The following is a 22,576-nucleotide window of genomic DNA, read 5'->3' on the forward strand; positions in this document are numbered from 1 at the left end:
CGTGGCAGGGGGTGGAACTGGATGATCTCCAAGTTCCTTTCTTACCCAAACTATTCTAGGATTCATTCTGGGCTAAACACTGGGCTGGTAGATGATTGTGCTGCACCCAGATCTTTCTGTACTCTGCTTTTTGTGTTCTCACATGAATATCTTGGGTTGTTCTCCCCACCTGAGGGTAACTCCCATGTGTAACAAGTTGAGGCATGCAAATTGGGGTATTCCCCTCTCTTGTGCAGGTGTCTGCACAGGAAAGACACAAGGGACACGCACCAAGGCTGGTGCTTCCAAAGGCAGGACCTCAACTTACATAAATTAAAAAAATACCAAAATGCCGGGCCAGTACATATTTTTCAGTATTTGACTTCCATACCTTAACCACTAGCCGAAATGCTTTGCTGTGTTTATGTACAGATAGGATTTCCCTTGCTTCTCTCTCTTTGCCACTGGGAAGAGTTCCCCAAGGGGCTGGAAAGCAAAGCTAGAAAAGCACAAACTCTTTGCTAATGGTTCTTAACGCTTTCCCACTGGAGATCCAGGACATTTAACAGTGTTAAAAATAGGTTAGAATAGGAGTAAGTGGTGAAAGCACTAGTCAGTCCTGAAAACCTCCTGGTAGAAAAACATTACAGCAATGTTCTTGGTCCTCAGCAGCAAGTTTTGTCTCTGAAGGAGAGCCACGGAGCTCCTCGTGCCTTGGTGGGCCAACCTCCCTTGGAGTGTGTTGGGAAGCCCTACATTGTGTCTGGAAAGGAGGATATTCCCATGGCTGGAACACTGGGAAAGAGCAGGCATGTGAGGGGGTGAGCCCAGAGCCGTGCTCAGGGGAAGGAGGCTGTGACCCTCAGCTCACAGGAGCTCCTGTGCCTGCTGCTGCTCATGAAGGATGCAGTCTGACTGAGCTTGGTCAAACCAAGTTCAGTGTGGAGAAGAGAAGGCTCCAGGGTGACCTTATTGTGGCCTTTCAGTACCTGAAGGGGCTACAAAAGAGCTGGAGAGGGTCTTTTGACCGTGGCATGCACTGATAGCTCAGGTGGGAATGGCTTCAAACTGACAGAGGGCAGGATTAGGGGGGATATTGGGAAGAAATTCTTCCCTGTGAGGGTGGTGAGGCCCTGGCACAGATTGCCCAGAAAAGCTGTAGCTGCCCCATCCCTGGAAGTGCTCAAGGCCAGGTTGGATGGGGCTTGAAGCAACCTGGTCTAGTGGAAGGTGTTAGAAGGGGGGTTGGAACAAGGTGATTTTTAAGGTCTTTTCCAACCCAGATCATTTCAGGATTCTATGTCTGCTGCCTGATTGCTGGTGCCCCAGGCTTTGACTCACCCCTTGCTCTTCAGTGAGGCACAAAAGGCATGAAAAAATTGTTGAATCTTAAAATTGCAGGTGAAATAGCACAAAAATGTAATGACTTGAACCTACCCTTGTTACAGCTTGCTTGTGTCTCAGATCTGAGAAGTGTTTTCTAGCGACTGCTGTGAATGATTTTTTTAAAGGGCAACTGAGAGGCCCGAGCTTCAACCTCCACACGGAGACAAGTTCTGCAGTCAGATAATGGCAACATCACAGCTTATTTGTGAGGCTGGATGAGGAGAAATTTGTTCCAAATTAAAATTCAGCATGTCAAGTAGGGAGACAGTACTGATGAGAGTCCTGTGTCTGGCTCTGACCTTTCAGGAGCTGTTGTGCTGTTGTTCCTCAGAGAAAAGCGTTGCTTTTCCTGTGGCCTGTTCCACAATCCATTTAGAAAGGCGCTGTTAAGAGCATTAATTCCATTTTGAATTTCCATTTGTCCCGACCTTTTCAGTCTCCTGTTCCAGCATCCTCCATCCCCACTAGTTTTGTGTCTCTTCTGGAAGTTATATCGATGATATTTTTTAATGGCCTAGACAGTGCTAAAACTGCACCTCGGCATTTTAGAAGCTTCCATGAGTGAAAAAAGATGATCCTGTATAATATTTGAAAATTGCCAGCAGGGGTCAGGCTTACAAATAATTTAAGCAATCCAAGCTGCATATTTAAAAAGGAGACATTTCTGTGCTGAACATGGTGTACCAGCCTCTGTGGAAAAGTGTGTAACTTTTGCCCGATGAACAGGAGAGATGACTTTTTCCTTGTACCTGAAATTGCTGTTGCATAATGTTGGGATATTGGCAGATGGGTGCATTCTTTATTGTCATGGTGCAAGGATTTTCAGGTTAATTTAGATAATTTAAAAGTGAGTATTATCAAGCAAGATAATTTAAAAAAAAAATATTCCAGAAAAAGGATCCTGAGAAAATTGAATGCAAAGATCCATGTTATTATGCATTAATACAGTTCATTCCAAGAAATTAACATGTGAAAGGTGAGAGTCTTGAAGAAGCATCAAGGTTTTCTACTCTGTACTTCAATGCAAGCAAAAATGTTATATCCAATGTTTTATATGTATATATCTCCTGCCTAACAAGTTTGATAGAGTTCTCTGAAGGATTCACCAGTCATTTGTCTAAGGTTGATATGGTTAATCTAATGTACTTGACCTTTCCAAAAGCTTTGAGCCAAAGGTCACAAAGAAACTTTATTTGATGGAATAAGAAAGAAGGTTCTTTGTTGGATTATTAAGAATATAAAAATCCCAGAGGTCTGGCTGTCCCAGTGTACTGTCTGTGGGGATGACCAAGGGTGGATGCCCATGTGAATAGGGCAGAGCTGCTGGGGTGCCTTGTTAGGAGGCTCTCCTGGCTTCTAGTGCCTTGTCTCCAGGATTTCCTGAGCCAGAGATACTATATTATCTTTCTAGTTTCTAAAGCTTCATGCATTTTTCTTCCATTAATTTGCATATGTAATTCAAATTTAAAAGGTGGAAAATCAAAGAATAAATGTTTTTACAGTGCTGAGGGTTTTCCACTAGACCCAAGAATAGTTTTTATTGGGAACTTGTCCAACACAAAGAGGAGTTTGTGGGTAGTGAGGTGGCAGAGTTTGAGATAATATGAAATTATTCAGCTTATCAGAATGTTCAGGGTTTCAGAAGAATCTCACAATGCTTCTCGAGATGGGAAATGAAGTTGTACATCAATAATTGCCAAACTCATGAACATAACAAAAACCACATTTACTTTTACTCTCACAACACTGAGCTCTAAATGAGCTGTTGTCACTCAAGAAAGAGATCTTACATTATTGTGAACAGTTTTGTAAAAATATCAGGTAGGTGTTCTGTAGCTACAAATACAAATAGAATACTGGGAGTTATTGGAAAAGAAGTTGAGAATAAAACAGAAATCCTCGTTGTGCCACTGAAAAAATCTGAGTGCTGCTTACACTTCCAGCTTTTCTCATAGCAAAAAGTCTGAATAAAACTTGAAGGAACAAGGAAGCACAATAAAGATGAGAAGAAATATGGAAAATCCTTGATGTGAGGAAAGAGTAAACAGAGATTCTTCGGGAAATAATAGTGGAGGCCCATAATGTGGTGTGGAGAGGGGAGTGCAGTACAATAATTCTTGACTTTTCAAAGCAGAACTAACGGGCACTCAGTGAAATAATCACATGTGAAGTATAAAACAAACTGAACTAATTTTTCATACAGCACATAATTAAATTGTAGAACTTACTGCCAAGGAGTGTTGTGAAGGCCAAAAGTATAAATCAGATCAAAAAGAGATTTGATGCCTCATGGAGATTTTAGCTGTTGGCGGTTATTAAACGTGATGGTCTAGGATCAGTGTGTGGTTCAGAAGGTATCCAAGCTGAATTTGCTTTATATTCAAGTTGTATATTTTTAATATACTTTTACAAATTATATTTTCATCATATAAACATGTCACTTTTAATCATGTGTTTCAGCTGCCTCAGTAGTGTGACTCTGTGGTACTGAATACAGGAATAATCTGATACTGCTTGTGATTTCATGCTTTATTTGGTTATTTGTGGTGGACCATGCAGGGACACACAAAGTCTATTAATTTTCCCTTCTTCCCCAGGCTGAAAATTGAGGAGCTGGAAGCTGAACGCAGCAAGCTGGCAGAGGAAAACAGATCTCTGGAAATGAAACTGGAGAAGCTCACTGTGCAGGTAGGAATGTGGAGGCCCAGAGCAGCTGGAGAGCCTGACATGGTCCATGCACTGTAGCTGTTCTAACAGATGTGACCAAATGCTTCCAGCATGGAACTTCCCATCCCTCAATCTGGGCAAGACACCTTTGGGGAGCCTGTGCCACCTGCACCAGCACACCTGTGTCTCTGTGTTATTGGAGTGGTGTGATGTCAGATGCAATCACACAACTGCAGTTGTCTTTTAATGCCTTTCCCTAGAACCTCTTCTTCTTGGAGCCTTAAAATTGCTACATGTTAAGTAACTCCACTGCTAGAAGTTGTCTGTCCCCAAATTCATTCATGCCAAAGTGGGACCGTAAGCAGGGTTAACTGCATGGAGCTGATGTGAAATTTTGAATTTTGTTGGTATTGAAGTCTCCACTCAGCTGCTGGCAGCAATGGAGGCAGAGACCACCGGTGTGTGGCCTCATTATGTAGGAGTTTTCCAAGCCAGGAGCTAGCAGTGCTGTTGAGAGGATGAGCTGGCAGCATCTTCAGACCACAGATGGGTGCAGAGTCAGACGGACGAAAGGTGTGTTCCTTTTGCTGTGCTGTTGTGTGTGTCTTACCTTTCCCTGGGGAAGGGTAAGTGCTGTCCTCTGCAGCAGAAGGTGTTCAGCTTTTCACTCTGGGTAGATCCATGAAGTCTCACCCTCCTTGAAGGAGGGCAAGGGTATGTGCAGCAGATAAGTGGGCTGACTGTTCAGCTTGCTGTCACCCTGGGAACAGCTTTCCTGTGCAGAGGAGGGGCATGGGAGTTGCTTCAAACTTTTGTAGTGTTTCCTCTTTGAAAGGTGCTGGAGCAAACAAGAACTTGAGCCTGTTTGTTTAATCAAAACCCATCCTGCTATAAACAGTTTATCTCTTCCTTCTGTTCTCTCTGATACACTCAGCAATTTTAGTCTCTTCGTTTTCCTTTCTTTTCCTCTTGTTTTCCCCGTTTTTGTATAAAATGCCTCATGGTAGAAAACCTGCAGGTTTGAAATTACTCGGATTTCAGACAGACCATTGATTTCATCCTGACATCTATTAGAGGTGAATCAAATCTTTTTTTTTTATTACCAATTCCTGGAGACAGGAGAAGCGACAGCTTTGATAAAGCGGGGAGCTAAGAGCTGCTGAGCATCTCTGCTGAGCCATGTTTAGTGTGAAACCTGTCACCCAGCTCTCCTTTAATTGGGTTTCAGTCATCAGAAGGAGATGAAGGCTTTGGGCTGGTGTTTGGATGCTTAGGTCTCCAACAAACACAACAGCAGCTTTGGTTTCAGGGCAGATTACAATTCAGGTCATGTTTAATTTGCCTGCATTGTGTTTCAGTGAATACTGGCTTTCCAAGAAGGCCTGACCAGAGGAATTCCCTGTTTTCTTTGGGATGTCTCAAGACATCACAAGAGTCTGCTTTGTTTGCTCATACTGCTCTTGAGATGCCAAGTCTTGAGTAGCAGGTCTAGGAAAGAGAGATCTGCCAGTCCCTCAAAAGGCAAGTTAGTGAGCTGAATTCAGGTAGTCCTGCTCTTACATCTCCTTTGCCAAGGCTGGGGGCATGGCTTTAACTCTGTGTTTAACAGGAGGTAGCTCCCCCTTCCTTAACTTCTCACTTGACTTGTGTCTTAGAGCACTGGATGCCAAAAGCAGCTTCTTTGAAAGGAGGAGTAGAGAGGAAAGTGCAATTAAAGGAATATGTGAGCTGAATGCTAAACTGTCAGTGATCAGTGTGTGCCCACCTGAATGGCCAAGAACTCCTCAGAGGGGAAAACATCAGCCTTCCCAATTTTTATTCACCTTGAGAATTGAATATCTTGACAGGCCAAGCTTAGAATGACTTTTAACAATCACACTGAAAGAAGGTTTGTTAGAGTGGAACCCACAAAGTTAAGGGTAAGCTTAGAAATTTACCTCTTCTATCAGTGCTGAGCAAATATGCTGAAAATGTCATTAGACACTCAGATAAGGTCATTGAAATGTTGCTGGTTTGACATGTTATTTATTCCCATCTCTGAAAGAAATCATCAGGAAATGATGGGTTAAAATAAGGTCTGTATCATGAAGGGAAAAGAAAGCAAGATAAACTGTGTGCTGAAATCACAAGGAAATTTTACTGAACAGAAAGATGACTGAAAGGACAAACATGGGAGAAGCATGGCTTCAAATCAAATAAAGGGGTAAGAGAAGGGGGAGACATTAAACAAGGTAGGATGAGGGCAATTTCTGGCAAATCTTTATCTGCAGTTTCTTTTTTTTTTTTTAATAAAACCTCTGAGTCTGGAATTGTATCTACCAAATGAAAGATACATAGAAGGGACGTATTAAAGCTGTGAATTTGGAAGGGGCAGGTTGTAGAATTAAGGCTCTGACTGCTTTACATTGGACTGAAGTCCGTTGAGTTCCCAAAGCTGCGTGTGGTGCTTGAAATCTATGGAATTACAGAAAATATTTGGTAACTAAAAATGTCAGTTTGACTGTATTGCTGTGTGGAAAGGAGTAAAGTTTCAAAAATGTTTGCCTTCTCTTCACAGAATCACAGAATCAATTAGGTTAGAAAAGAACTCTAAGGTCATCAGCTCCAAGCTTTGATGCCACGTCCAGTGTTTTTTCCTAAACTCCTCCAGGGATGGTGACTCCTCCACCTTCCGGGGCATCCTGTTCCAATGTTTAATCACTCTTTCTGTGAAGAAATTCCTCCTCATGTGCTTTTGTATCTGAGCATTGGCATATGAATTTTGCTGATTTCTGCAAAATAGGCCACTCTGTGAGCAAGGGACCCTGATGGAGTGTCCAGAGGGCAAGCGAGCACTTGGAAAAGTGCTTTTGTGTTGTGTGACTCACACTCCTTGAGCTCAGTATTAGCAGGTGAACTGACACACTGATAGCTCTCCCCAGCAGTGTATATAACATCTGACATCTCTTTGTATTCTGTTCTTGTGTGGGGACAGCTGTGAATTATGCCTGAAGGTGCTTTCCACCTCCACGCACCCCATCTTCCGAAACCCCTTTCCTCTTGACACCTGGCTGCAGGCTGCATTGATTTTCCTTCACTGGTATAAAGACTTTAGCATGGATATTACTCACTGGTCAGGTCTTTACTGCTAATAAACCCCTCAGATTACAAAAACACAAGAGATGTTGAACTGTGGAGAAATGACACCCTATTGAGGGTGTCCAGGACATTATCTTAAGGAAAACATTTGAAGTGTGGCTCAGGAGAGGGATTCAAATAATATGAAAAGAGTGGGTTTAAACAGACAGTTTTATCTCCCTTCCTTACCCTTCTTTTTTCCCATGAAGCAAAAAAGTCTTCCAGGAAATCTGGGCTGTCAGTGCTTGCCCCACTGTGGGCAGAGAGAGATTTCAGAGAAAGGTTTGGTTTGTTCAGTTATCTGAAATGATCTCCACCGTCCTCCAGAGCTGCTGATGGAAAAGTGCAGCTCCATGCCAGGAACAAAAGAGACTGATCAAATCAGTGCTTTTTGGATAAAGTGGGAGGAAAGACTTGTGAGGAGTGTTCAATTAGCATTTCTTACTGCTCGGAGCCTTGTGTTTACAGGCAACCAAGCGGATGTGAAGTGTTCCTTATGCAAATACTACTCTCCTGCTTTTCCTGCTCTCCTCTACTCTTGGAGCTGAAGAAGAGATTCTTCAAGGTTGGCTGCTTCAAGGAAGATTGATTAAAATCAGCTGCAGTTTGACTTAATTGGATCCATATGCTTGGAGAGGGAGCAGGACTAGTTAAAGTCCTTGTAATTAGTTCACAGCTGGTTGGTGAGAAAAATGAAACTCCAGTTACAGTTCAGATAAGTGGATCTGTATGGATAAAAGGCAAGGAGGGGGTTGTTTTTTTCTTACACTGAGATGTGTTTGGGCTTGAAAATCACCTCTAGTCCCATAGCCAAGCTAGCAGTCTAATCCCTTCTAGCATGTGCATGTGTATTTATGAGGCTAAATGGAAGAAGTCTGTATTTTCTTGCTTGTTTCTGAGTAAAAGGAATCACCTGTGGATGCTGGCAGTCAAGGAGACCTGAACAGGGTGGCAGAAAACTGGGGGAGGATCTCAGGGACTAGGCAAAGCCCAACAAGGGTAAGTTTTAAAGGGTCTGAATAGTCCAACTTTGAGTGTGATGCCTCTGCTCACAGTTGTTTTTGTTGTGTTTGGTCTTTCTGCCAGTAAGACAGCAACAGTCTTAAAAATGCAATATTATTGGTAAACATTGAAAGAACTGATTTTTGCCTGTTATCTCAAAGCTCAGAAAGAGTTGACTTAACTACATAGTGTGGGGACAGTCATCAGAAAATTTTCCCCAGACAGAAGCTGGTATTTATGCTAAATTCTGCTGTCAGACTAGAAGGGATCGAATTCCCTATTACAGTGTCCTTGAAGGAATTGCAAAAAATATACTCCACAAAGTATTGAGGGTATTTTTTCCTTCTGGCTTGACTTCATTAAGGTATTTTGAGGTGTTCATTAATGCATGTGCAGGAGTTCCTTTCTAAATGTCTAACTTTGCTATTGTTATCGACCATTTTACATTTTAAGATATTAATCTGGTTAAATTAAATCTTAGATTTTTCCAGGCCTTAAAGTGATTATTTTTGCACAAATTAAAACATAAACCACTTGTCCATTTCGGTGGTAGTTGTGCTGTAGCTGTAATGATTTGAAGATAAGAGAGAAGCAAGTTCTGCAAGCAGAAATATAATAATTTTTTTAGTAAGAGTAGCTGACATAATTGGTACAGTTTGATACAAATAGAGTGAGTGTCTAAAGATTTGCTCTACTTGTCTACTTTAGGTCATTTTAATTGGCCTGCCTAAGCTATCAAGAACTTGTAGTGGTTGCTCCCACCACAGCAGGAGGCTCTGCAGGGAGAGTAGGTGGCTGCTGTCTGCTGGGTTAGGTTCTCCAGAAGTCAAATGTCCATAAATGCTGAAAGTGCTGGGTATCCAGAGTATTCACTTGTTTCTCTTTTCCCTTATCTCTACAGCCTTTGTGATTGGGCTGGTCTCCTCCTTATTCTAGTACTGTATTTTGATGGACTAACAAACATTTGGGAGCTGTACCCCAAGGGAAGGTGGACAGGGAATGTTTCTCCTCTTTAAGCATTAATGACTCATTTTATGTTTAGGGCTTTGGCAGACAGACAGTGACTATCTTGGAGTTAAGAACCCAAGGCAAAGCTGAGGTTATTTAACAGTCTAACTGTTCATTTTGTGACCAGTGAAGAGTGATGAATGAATCATTGACACTGTTACAAAATTTAAAGGGACATAGTCAACCTTTCAAGGTTCTCTGATTGATCTCAGATGCTCACGAGTCTTCTTCCTGGACTATCTCCATGCTCTCCCTTTTCACAAACTTCCTGTCCTTTTTCCTTCATCTGTGCCTGCTGAGGTCTGTGTTAGCCTCTGTGGCACAGCTGGTCCCCATTGAAAACCTCAGGTAGCCAAGTTCAGCCCTTTTTTTTTTCTGTGTATGTGTGTGGGGGAAGCTTCTTTAAATGGTTTTGGACAAACCACTTGGCATCTCTTCAGTCAGGTATGGCTTTTGGCAAGGTATAGGAACAAATTTATGTGAGCTTCAGAGGGACTTAGTTAGGAGATAGAATAGCTGAAAACATGCAGCAGGAGACCCAGTAGAGAGAAGATGAGAGAGAAGTGCAGGTCCAGGACTGCAGAAGGTCATATCATATCGTGCTGCCCCACTCACCCAGTGCATTGAGTTTCATGGGACCATGTGGGAGTGGAAGAGGAACAGAGCAATTTGTGATCCATTCCATAGACTCCCAGATTTTATCAGCAATAAGCTCATCTCTTACAGGCAAAGATTATCTTCTAAATTTCACAGGCAGCAACAAGGGTTTCACTGACATGAGGATCTGCTCAAATGTGTATTGGCAGAGACCACCCTGTGGGTCACTCCACAGTTTTGCTCAAAACACCGATGAAAAACATGTGATAAACATCTGTGGTGCCTTGGTTAAATTTATGCCATCTCTATCAGTTATTGATCCAATAGCTCAATTGCAGCACAGACATTTCACTCAAGGATTGGCATTTGTAATTCCTAACCTCACTGTAAAGGTATTTTCAGGTAATTGGAACTACCTTTACATTTTCAGGAGTCTCCTCATGACCTAAATGCCTCTGCTGCTCACTGCATATAGAAGACATCATGGGTATTAATTTATGACAGATCAGAGATCTGTAATGCTTGCATAGAACACTGGAGCATATTCACACAGCAAGTTGGCTGTGATTGCAGCAGGGACCAAGTGAATCTGGTACTGTGGGTGACAACAGCACTGGAGGTGGGATGGCACCAGCAGTAACATGCCAGGCAGGGTTAGAGGAGCACATGGAGTCATCCAGCATGTCCTGGTGGCTGGTGTGAGCAGCACCTGTGCTGTTACACCTTCATTTCAATTATCACTTGAGCTAATTAGTTGAAACTACGACCAGACTGCTGCGTGGGTGTCTCTGGTGTTCACAGTGAACTGCTAAGGGGATGTGCCAAAGTGCCACCCAGATGAATGGGAGGGAAAAGAGCTTCCCCATTAATGTGCCTATAAATTATGCTAGAAGGATTATACCTGTTATTTGGGAGAAAACATCATGTATCTTATGCCACGTGGATTAGGTAGTGAAGAATATCCCAGAACTGGTGTAACACAGGAGTGTAGAACTTGCTGTGATCCAGCCCTTGGGGATTACGTGACACTGAATTAGCTGGGGCTGTGCAAATATTTGTACATGTTAATTCTAAATACATTGCAGTTATTAGAATTAGCAGAAATTAGAAACATTCCGTGGGAGTGGAGAGGAGAAGCGTAAATGTGTCAGCAAGTTGTAGGTTTGTCATTAGGTGGTTCAAGGAGAAGCTGTTTGATGGCCTCAGTGGCCCTGATAAATGTGATGTGCAAAGTGGATGTCGAATAAAACAAGGACATGCTCAGAACAGACTTGCTAATGTTTGTTAACATCAGGGACCAGGAGTGCACAGATTCGCATTTGTGCAGGGAAGTTTTACCAACATGCCCTTTAAAAAAATTTTTTTTAAAGGAATTCGCACATTGAATATTAAACACCTGAAGCTCCATAAATTCTGCTGCCAGAGCTGCCACCGTATTGTTTATTTCATGCAGCACCTTCCTCAAAGTTCTGCAGAAACTGATTAACATTTGCATAATACATTTAACACGAAAATCCAGAATAAATTCATTAATGTTCCTCTGCCGCTACCCTTGAAAATATCAGCAGTTGTGTGGCATCACTAAGCTCATTAGATGAGCAGAAGGGGAGGAAGGGTGAGCGCTGGATTTCCTGAACAGCTCTGAAACAGGAAAGGTCAGTGCACTGAGTGTCAGTACCTGAGCAGCAGCACAGAGACCTTGGAGCAAGCAGAGAGGGAGCTGGGGCATGGGAAATGTCCTGCTGGAAAAGGTCGCTGTACCAGTACACACGAAGCACGAACTTTAAGAGGTGCCATCCATGCTAGAGTAGAAAAATCAGTGGTGAGCACAAAATGCAGATGAGGTGGTGCTGCTCTGAGGAGGAGGCTGTTCCTGGAGCACATCCTGTTTTGCAGGGGCAAACACTGGGAGATTGTTCCAGTCCTGCTGTGGTACAAGGAAACTGGCTTGGAACAAACCTTAGTTTTCTGAGTGGGTGTTGCAGAATGATTGATGAGGTTTTAAAAGTCCTGCAAGACTTGGTTGCATGGCAGGGTGTCACTAAACCCCTAAATCTGGGGTGTTCTGCATGTGTGCGCTGCTTTCATGAGAGGATGGGGACAGAGATGCCAATCCTTGGTGTTCTTGTTTGGTAAAAAGATCAAGGATGTACAAAAATTAGTAACTACAGCTACACAGTCAAACTCAGAGTTGAGTATGTAAAATGCCCACCCAAAAACTTATAACGTGAGCTAGTAAAGTAGTATAGTAAGCAGCAACTCCAGAGCCTCCTGTGTGTTTCACTGATCCCCAGAATCACCCTGTGGGTGAAAGCCAAGGCTGAGGAGACAGACATAACCATTTTAAAATGAGACTTCACTTTTAAACTCCTCTAATCTTACTTATCATACAGCAAAGAAAAAGCAAAGTTTCAGGAAGTGATAAGAGTGACTGTCCCTTTATAGTTTTCTTGTTTTTCTCTGTAGTCATTCGATGGCACAAATTAGTTTTAAATTGTTCTTTCTTCATTTTCCATTATTTTTCTGCTGCTTTGAATTCTGCTGCCATGTCACAGAAACAAAACAAAAATGTCATTTAGACCTGTATAGCAAATAACGCTTTGCGAGGTTTGTTTACTGAAGCTTTGTGTTTTTTCTCAGGTTTCTATGAGCACCACGTTCTTAAGTTACAGCTCTCTCCACACTGGGCTTTTAGCTTTTCATTACTTGTTATCATTTCAGCCTTTGTTTGATGACCCAATTATTTTCGAGTTTTTTGATTAAAACAAAGTAATAGGTCACAGTTTCATGCTGCCCTTGTCTTTACAACTTCTGCTGCTGTGGTCTGGCTTTTTGCCACCGGTCGTTGTCAAATCAAAGTTTTCCATAATATTCTCCAGCAGTTTTATTCTTCTGATGAAGATACTCTGGTTATGGTGCCACATTTTTCCTTTACTACTCGGTATGCGGAAAACTTGACACCATCTCTTGAGAGACAGAAGACCAGGATGTGTTACCCAGGTTATGGAAAAGAAATAAGTCAAGAGTTTAGCAATGTTTTGTGTGTGTGTGTGTGTGATGAGGGGAAGAGGAAAATCTGCCTGTTTCATGTCGCAGTGAAGAGTGGGCAGCGGTTGTAATGATGTTAAAATGGACATGAGGAAATGGGGAGATGCTCTGAGCTGAGCCCCTGATGGAGGTGGCAGCTTTCATCAGAGAAACACATTTCCTTCTTGTGACTTCTACCAGGGGGATCCAAGCATGTGAGATGTTGATAAGTTATCTTACATATCCCAGAACTCTTCCCTTTGATCAGACTGACCTACCACCTGTTTGACATGTGGAGGCACAGATTTACATTAAAAAAAAAGAAAAAGAGTTTTCCCTGAAGAATTTTATCAAATAGTAGGAGGGAAACTTGACGTACCTCTGTCACTCAAATGCTTTGCATTGAGCATTCACTCACCAGACCAGGCTTGGGAGGGATCAGAGCTCATGGTGTGCCCGGGCAGACCCAGGGGTGTGTGCGGGGAGAAGTAACTCCTCAATGTCAGAGCATCTCTTCCAGCACAGCCTGAATGCAGTCAGATCGTGATACAGTCTCTTCCTAGTCCAGATTTGCCTCAATTTCCATTTACTGTTATTTGATAAGACTTTAGAGAGATGTAGATCCAGACTAGTCAGAAAAAAGTAATTGTTTTTGACAGCTTTCCTACCTAGATTTGAAAGACAGGTAACAGTGGAATGGAAGACGATGCCTAATTTAGGTAGAAAGGCTGTTCTCTGTAAATGAGGATAGATAGTTGGGATGGCAGGAGAAATGAAATGCTGTAGGAAGAGTATCTTTTAAAAAAAATCAGTGGTGTCACACGAGGTGGTTCTGTGTGTAGAAAGGAGCAGAGGTGTCTGTAAAGCCCAGTTGTTTTCCATACAGGTGGGAGTGTTCCCAGGTGTTCCATCACATCTGTATTTACCTGAACATGGGGTTCAGCTCCATCAGGAACTCTGCTGCTTCCTCTGATCAGCACTTAAACCCCACGTTTCCTAAATGATGCAGAAGCTCTGTGCCTGTTCTTTGCATTTTTTGGCAGGACATTTAAAATGAAATAAAAATTCCCTGAAAGCTGTTGTGCATGTTGGACATGACATAAAATGTTCACTTGAGATTGTGACCTTTTTGAACAAAGACTCTGCTTTTGAAAAGTGGGTTCATTGTGCTTCTGGCTCTAGTAAGATGAAAAACTTGAAAAAACAGTAACATGAAGGCTGTGCAGCAAGGATGAGCTCTCCAGAGGTCCTCTTGTGTATTTTTGGTTGTCTTCCAGTGGATACATTCTTTCTCTCTGTGCAGTACTACCACAGTTGCAATCAGTAGTAATTACACAAATTTTCTCATTTTTATGAGTAGGGGGATGTGAAAAGCTCTTGACAGCACCCTCTGCAAGGGAGCTCAGCTGTGGAGCTGCCTTCCCTGTAGATCCATCACAGCTAGAGTTGCTGACCTTAAGGTTATTTCCCAAGGAGTCAGGGCTTGCTCATAGGTCAGTCTGTTCAGTGAGCAAGGAAAAGTGTGATTAAATATGTGTGAGCTCTTATGATTAATGTTTACATGGTGGAGCTGCCTGAACAATTAAATACAACACCAGGGAATTTAATTATATATATATATATATATAAATAGAATCCAACTGGAGTGTGGTCAGAGGGATGGTAAAGGTGGCCAAACAGGGAGGGAAATAACTGCTCAGAAGGGAGAACAGACAATGGGTGTGGGCTGTGGCTTCTTCCATGGCTATGCTACAACAATGGCAGTTGTCAGACTGTTCCCCTCAGGCTCACAGAAGTTGAAATGAAGGAGGTGGCAGCATCATAAACATTCATTAGGATCCTCTTCAGGTGGATGGTGGGAAGGAACAGTGATTGTATAACATGAAATGATTTCCCCAGTGCTGCCCAGTGTCTGTGCATAAACAGTAACTTCTAGAGCCAAGTAGTTTGGGGATTGAATGTCAATGTCTTTTGACCTTTCTGCTTTCTCAGGATCTCTGATATCTTCTGAGTGTGATGCTGCTGTTGACACTTCTTTAAAATGTCTTAGACCTGCATCTGTACCTGGAGATTTTTATGTGGTCCATTCTCTGAGCATCTCAGAGAAAAAAATACTGGACATACTGCAAACCAGACCTGTCAGTCAATTCACCAGTGTATTCCTCCTAAGCCTGTGCTTTCATCCCTCCTGTCTCAGCTCTTTGGCTATTTCGTTCAACTTAATGCTCTTTACTGATGTTCCATGCTTCTAGGGGATCAAAAAGATAGTCTGAGTCCTTTAGATATGTGTGAAAGTTAGAGATGATGCCCTTCTACCAGTTTACTCAATGATAGCTTGAAAACTTGTAACTAGGCAAGGCTGTTTCTGAAGTATTTATTTCTTTAGGCAGACAGCTCAGGAAAATGTTGAATTTGCTGCTTGGAGCAGTTAAAGCCCTTCAGAATCCAATAGTTTGCCCCATAGCTATTCCTCTTATTGTTTCAGTTTATCCATAAATCTCTCTTATTCTTGTAAAATCAAAATGAAGATGAGATGACTCTCCCCATCTGAAAAGATTTCAGTGCTGCTTGAAGTCTCCTTGCACTGGCAGAAAAAAACAATTGAGCTTTGAGCTTGAACTGAGAGACAGATAAGATCACCAGGAGATTTCCACAGTAAATGCAGAATATATTCTTCTCTAATGGATTCTTAGTGCTGTCTGGCAAGTAATTGAATTGCTTGGGTGGGAAGGGAGAGGGGACTGGGTTGTTGTTTTTTTGTTGTTTGGTGGTGGGTTTTTTTAAAGCTCCCAAATTTTGTGAGGGTAGGAAGGAAACAGTTGTTTCTCTCTGCATGACACAGGATGTCTGTCAGACATAGAGTAAGCTAATTAAGATGTCACTATATGTACATGAGGGTGATGAGGCAGAAAGGACCACCACTTCCTTGGTTCAAGGGGCTTGTCTGTGTCTTTGCTTCTATCTACTCACTGTGAAATCTGCAAGTAATTCGTGCTCTGGGGGTAGAAATGGGGCCATTGGGTAAATCTGGCCTCTCTCTCCCCCCCACTGGAGTAAAGCAGAAAATAAATCCATTCTTGCTCTGCTGCAATTACTAAGGCAGTCTGACTCCAGCTGGGCCATAGCAAGGATGCTGGTTCCTGCTGTCCCACCGTTGCCAACACTGCTACGCTCTGTCACCACAGCAGTGCTACAGAGGGTAGCACTGGCTCAGCTGGGAGGTTTCCACAGCCCATCTCTTTCAGGGCACAGCACGTGAGGGCACAGAAGCAAAGCAGCATCTGCCTCTTTCCCACCCTTTTGTTTAAAAGTACGAAGTATGTCCTGATAAGCCAAGGGAATGATGGAGAGAGACAATAACACACCCTTTGGTATATTCTTTGGAAACACTCGATGGCCAAGAGGTGGTCCAAGCCTTACAGCCTGCATCATTGAAAAACACTGAACAACAGCAAAAGGGGGGAAAAAAAGGGATGATCATCAGGAAAATTGCTATAATGGTAAGATAATTAGAACACAGAATGATTAACATTAGTCAGTGTGCTGCATTGGCAAGGACTGTGCAAGTTGACATAATAGGCTTCTTCCATATCAAATGTGCAGTTTTTCAGCATTCAGTTTAACACTTTCATGTGACTTTAATAGAGTTCACAGCTGAAACAGGCGTTTGGTTCTCATGTGACATTGCACAGTACCTTTCCTCTCCTGTGGCTACTAGAAAGACCTTGTTTCTCCTTTGTGTCTACTGATACTGAAGGATAAAAGCGCTGCCCTCACCGTGAAGTCCTTCTGCATTGTTTTGAACAATAGCCTGACGTGAGTTCCTAGGCATACTCTTCCTGCTGTGCCTCATGGAAATGGACTTCCCTTAAAAAAGGTCTCTGAAATTCCAGAAAACGGTTGTCTTCTTCTCAAGGAGAAAATATAAGGGCTTAGGATAACCAATACTGACATTCTCTTCTAAAAAATACTTTTATAAATGTCTATTGCATCAGAAGACCCCCTATTTGTTGTCTTTACCCTACTGCTTGCAGATTCCCCCTGCCAGCCCTCACATGTGTGCTCTAGTGATTCCCTTGGATTTGCCAAAACTAAACTGGTGCAGGAAATGAGATTTAGCACCACATTTAATAACTGGGTTTGTAGCCTGATTGAGTTTGGAACAGAACTTTGAATGCAGAATGACCTCAGTGAAACCCACATGGTCCACATCTCTTACTGGTCATTGCAGAACAGTAAACATTTGTTCTCCTTCATTACTACCACCACCACTGGCTCAGGGACCAGGACATCGGATGTTTTGTCTCCCTCCATTTTCCCTGGTTTCTTCTGATTAGGCTGGTGATGTTTTCCCAGGATCTGCAGTGGCTTTACCTTTGCTTTGATTAGATGTGGGCTGGTGTCTGTGTTGGGGCACTTGCAGCCCCGAGATCAGATGCATCCTTCATTACAGCTGATAAAATCTGATGGTGCTCTGTGGCAGAAAATCCCCTGACCTCATAGTGCTTTTTTTTTTTTCTTGTACTCCTTTACTGTGTAAATAAAAAAGTCCTTTTTCCTTAGATTGTGGGAGAACGCAGTGCCCGAATCCCCCCTCTCCGCTCGGTGCGGGGCCCTCGGAAAGGAATTGCAGTCACGCAGCTGTGCGGTGAATATGTAAAGGGTGTTCTGTGTGGTTTGTATTTTGTGGATTATTTTCTCACTCCTTTTGACCCTTCCTCAAATGAAATTCCTGCACTTCATCCGTTCCTCTGGGCTGGGCAATCAGCAGCTACGATCGAGGGCTGTAAGGAGGCAGTGGTCGGGCATACAAAGCAGTCGCATTAGGACTGAGGAACCAGGACTAATGGGGAGCAAGGCTGGGAACAGAGACAGAGAAATATGGCAGAATAAGATTCATTAGGGATCAGATTCAATAACTGTAAAATGATGAGAAGTTTATGATCAAAGGCTTACTTCAAGCATTTTAATGACACAGCCATTTAATCCGTTTAAAGCAGATAGATAAGGAGTTAAGTGAAATCTACAGCAGTCGCCTTTCTGAGCTGTTTATGAACCTGTTCCAGGCTACAGATCACTGTGAAAGGCACAGGATGGATGCTTGCTGTAGTAATTGAATAGTATATAATGGCCTACCAGGCTTTACAGGCTGATTTACATACAAGGTCAGTAAAACTTAATGCAAACACTTGTGGTTTGTCTTATTAGTGTGTGTGATTCCTCTGCTATTTTTAATGTGTACACTGCTAGCAAGAGTACTGAATGAAGGAAAGGGCAGAATTATTTTAAAGCCTTTCTGTATCAGGATATTTAATTCCCAGTGGGTGTATCTCCTCTAGAAGGAGGTTTGGTATCAGCTCTTATGGTGACAAGATTCAGATGGTCTCCGACACTCAAACCCTGAGATCATCTCCCACAGGAATTACACATCTGAAAAAAACCAGGGGTGTCAGGGGGGTACAGAAGTTGTTTCTCATGTTTTCCTCTCCCTGTTGCACTTGTGCCACCCTCCATCCCTCTCTTGGGGACTCTCCTCAGTTAGCTAACTTCCTTCCCAGCTTTTCTTGTCAAACATTTATAAACTCTTTGGACAGTTAGATGGCACTTTGCTGCCTGTGACCACTGAGTACAGCTGAACTCAGTCCCTCGGTCTCACTGCCTTTCAGCCACCTGGACACCACAAATTACAGCTGGAGTCCCGCATGTGCCTTGCAGACTGCACCTTTTTCTATTTCCCAAGTAGTCATTCTCCCCTTCAAAACTGTCCCAACACACACACTCCTGGGTTTATAATGGAGCTAACAGCTCCTACGTCCCACATTCTCCTTCCACAGGGGAGTCCTTCCCGTTTATTAAGCCCTTAGTCCCGTGCACACACTGCTGTGGAGGAGCAAGCAGAGGGGGCTCTTTCTCTACTCACAGCTCGAGGCTTGTCGAGCTGCTGGAAGCAAAGTAGTGGCTGCTGCTGCATTGTTTAAGGCAGTGTTACAGCACGGTCTGTGCGTGATGCAGACACGGGATCAGAGCTGGTATCAAGCTGGTGGGGAACAAGGAGAATTTCCCAAGGCTCCAGGCCATCTTGTTTTCTACTTACTCAGAAAGTTGCTGTCCCGCAGTGGTATTGATTAATTTTAAAATAGGGAGGTGATAAATGGAGAGTTCAGGTGGTTCTGGTAAATGTGACTGCAATGGATGAAGGCGTTTAAATCGAGCCTGGAATATCTTCCCTTACCTCATGCTGGTTTTCTTGCTCGTCCTAGGAGGGATCTGCTGACGTCTAAGAGCAACAGCACAGTCCCATGGAGGGACCTTCTCAGCTCTTTTCACTTGTGCTTTGCACAGAAACCACCTGCATCCTCTTCCTCCAGCTTGCCTCTCCCACAGCAGCTCTCTTTCTGCTGCGATGTTTGGGATGCCTGTCACAGCTGCTCAAAGGCTGTGTGTGCCTGAGAGAGACCAGCCAAGGCTGAAGATTACAAATCCCTTGCAGCAAGCCCTGGCAGCCAGGTTGTAGATCAGGTTTTAAGCAACCTTGGGTCCACTGTCAGTCTGCATGTTCCCATTTTCTGAGAGAGAATTGGAAAATAGCTCGCTTGTTTGAAAATAAGTATAATTTGTCTTTTAAAATGTTAGCACTGGCAGACAGATCTCTTGTTACTCTACTTCCCTCTTGTTCTTCAGTGTCCCTTCTTTTTTTTTCCAGCTACTGTTCCTTCCCAAGAGCTTAGAGACTGAGCACTTAAGAGCACTTGTAGGAATTAATATACAAAAAAAATGGATTTTAATCCATCTTCTGCTTCCAAGTACCTTCTTCTTTGCAGGTGCCTGTTGCACTCCATTTTCACATGACTGTTTCAATGAGATCTGGACTACAGCAGCTGCCCACATGGGGACTGGCAGTGCAGCACAGTGACCCACAGTAAGAGTAGTTTTCCCCTCCCAGCCTTGTGTCAGGGACACAGGAACGAGTCAGGAATCTCCTGAATACAAAGGGTTAACTGGTAGCAATGCTCACTATTCTGTGGTAGTAGTCTAGCAAAACCCATCCCTGACAGAAGCACAGGCCAGCAATAGGGTTATCATAAGCAAAAAACTCAGGAGTCAGGCTCTTTTCTTTACTTATTTATAAATGTTTGGTCTGGAAAAGTAAAACCTCCCACATAAATGTTCATGAGGGGTAGAGGCAGGAGAGAAAGCTCAGCAGCAGCAGGAAGAAGATGGTACCACAGCAGAGCTGGGGACTGGTAGCACTGCAGAGTTTGGGGATGTGGCTGTTTTATTGACAGACACAGGTCTGGCAGGCAGGAGGTGATGCAAATCCCAGCTCTGTTGTGGGTAAAACAGAGTGTAAGTAAGTGGCTTTGGTGGAATTTATGGATAATTTCCCTGAAACCTGGTCCTTTGTGCTGCAAAGGAGATACTCAGGGCCTTGGCCACGCCAGTCTCTGTTGGCACAGTGTGGTTTGGAGAACACAGAGGGAGGGAAACAATTCTAAATGAAAATGTTTTTGCCAAATCCACCAGGTTTGGTACACTGTCAGATTCTGGCACAGTTCAGTTTGCCTGGAGCTGAGCAGCTTTGGCCCCTCTTGGGCACAGCTGGCTGATCTCACAGGCATCGAGCCCTTGGGCCCCGAGCTCCTCCCAAGGAGGTTACATGGACTGCCTGACCCAAAATTTGCTGACCTTCTCATCTGGGAGAGCAGCACTCCTGGTTTCACTGGTTCTTTGCCTGGCAGTGTTCTGTTTTGAATAGGAGACTATCTCATTTAACAGCTTTTGAGAGAGGCAAACATATTTTGTGTGTGGTTTAACTTAATATACAGGCTGCAGAGCTGACGTGAAGGCACTGATCAGTTCTTACAGTTGAGATAACATTCAGAAAACAAATTAGAGTTTGCGGTTGGTACAGATCCAGGCAGAATTCATAAAATTGAATAGTATTTTCAAGTTCAGTGTGGACAAGCTCATTACTGATCCAGAGAAACCAGGCATGTATTGAGGAATTAGGAATGTTTGAGATTTTTTCTTATTGGTATAGAGAGGCAACCATGTTATGGTCTCCTGTGGGGCTTTTGCAATGCGGATTAGAATTACTGGCAGTGTCAAGGAGGTAGTTGGGGGGAACCAAGTTTGAGATTAGTGAGCTGGGTTTATCTATTGCAGTGAAGTTGGCTTTCTCAGTGGGTCAGCTCATGATGCTCCATGTCCTTCCTGAGAAACCATAAGTGTTTAGCTGTCTGAACCTGTGCTTGATGAACATGAGGGACCACAGTCATGTTGTTGTTATTGTGACACGTGCATGCTAGGGCAAACATAAAATGGAATTTCAGGAGGAAATTGTGCTTGTTCAAGATGTTTGCGTCCCTGCTCCCCTTCCACTCTGCAATCCTTCAGGTGCCTCCCCAGAAGTGCTCAAAACTTGATGGCAGGTGCTGCCTTCAGAGGGCAGCTGCTGCCTTCAGAGGGCAGCTGTGGGAGATAGATGGGGAACTGGCAGCAGGGTGTTAGATGGAAATGAGAGAAATAGTTTTCATTAAAGCTTTGGCTTTACTGAAGATGAACATGTGTGCAGAATGGTTATTTTACAAAGAATGTGTACATGTGTGGTCAGGAGTGATGTAGATAGAGATGTGTTTGTGTTTTTTGACTTCTAGAGATTTCACATCTCATCTTTGTTTCTCTCTTCACCATCTCCCAGCAAAGTAGTTCTTAAATTGACTTTACTCCCTTTAAATCAAGATGGAGACTCCCTAGTTTAAAGCCTTGGGACCAAGAAAAATGGCAGGTGACAAACTTGTTTCCATTCTCTGATTTTTTGCCCTCATAATTACCAAATAACCCTTGTAGTTTTCCAGCGAGCTGGATTACATCTGTATGGATCAGCATCCACGTGTTCAAGTTGTCATTATGACTGTGAAAAAGACTTTTCCTTTAGGGGAAAAAAAGCACAATCTCAGTGGCTGGATCTTAAGTGTCATTCTAATTTTCCATCACCTGAGAATTTGAGCAGCTCTGCCACTCTGGAATATTGAAATGAACATAGATTTGAAAGTATTTTTATATTTAGAAGCATTGATTCTAATATAATTTCTCTACAAATTAAAACTCTCCTTGAAAAAGATTAAACTGTCAGTGATAACATCTAGGTTCTTGTTATGTCTAAGAGGAATAAATGCTGAAGTTACAGAATTGTCTGGAGGCTTATAAAGTAAGAGGAGGAATTAATGATATGAGAGAGAATGGATAAAAGTATTGGATAACAATTTTTTGAATAGGAGGAAGTGGAACGAGTTGAATTAAGAGGTTTATGGCCAAAAAGAATACTCATTTAGTCTGATATAACACAAAAATACAGTTTTAAGTGAAATCTGCCCAGTGACTTGTGGTTGCTCCATAGACTCTTTTTAATAAGATATCAAATATTGATTTAAAGACACCAAGTAATAGACAATGTATTAGTTTCCCTGGTTAGCCATCCCTATTAAAAATATATATTATTTCCATTTCTCTGGCTTCACTGTGAAGTGAAGCTATCAGGTTCTCGCTATGCTTTTGTTTGCTACATTAAAGAACCATTTAGTGTCAGATTTCCACCGAAGACCCTGATCAAATTGCTTCAGCCTTCTCTGTAGCAAATGAAATAGTTTGATTTCCATTTATTTCTCGGTGGAAGACTTGGTTTTCAGACCGTGAATCATTCATGGAAGTCTTCTCACAACTTTGCTTAATTTTCCACAACCCCCTTACGCCTTCACACCTCGCCTGGGCATGTTATCACTGTAGGGGTCTC

The 22,576-nt window shown here is 42.8% G+C and overlaps 1 protein-coding gene across 2 annotated transcripts in view; it reads left to right on the forward strand.

Moving 5' to 3' along the window:
* Positions 1–22,576, forward strand: part of MAD1L1 (MAD1 mitotic arrest deficient like 1) — a 353,601-nt gene that overhangs the window by 193,569 nt on the left and 137,456 nt on the right. For both annotated transcript variants that reach the window (XM_017813643.1, XM_017813644.1), the window contains one exon: positions 3,963–4,053. In XM_017813643.1, the coding sequence (XP_017669132.1) occupies positions 3,963–4,053 (91 nt within the window). The remainder of the gene's footprint in view (positions 1–3,962; positions 4,054–22,576) is intronic.

The sequence above is a fragment of the Lepidothrix coronata genome, unplaced genomic scaffold, assembly GCF_001604755.1.
Source record: "Lepidothrix coronata isolate B3197 unplaced genomic scaffold, Lepidothrix_coronata-1.0 Scaffold41, whole genome shotgun sequence".
In the NCBI taxonomy this organism is placed as follows: domain Eukaryota; kingdom Metazoa; phylum Chordata; class Aves; order Passeriformes; family Pipridae; genus Lepidothrix; species Lepidothrix coronata.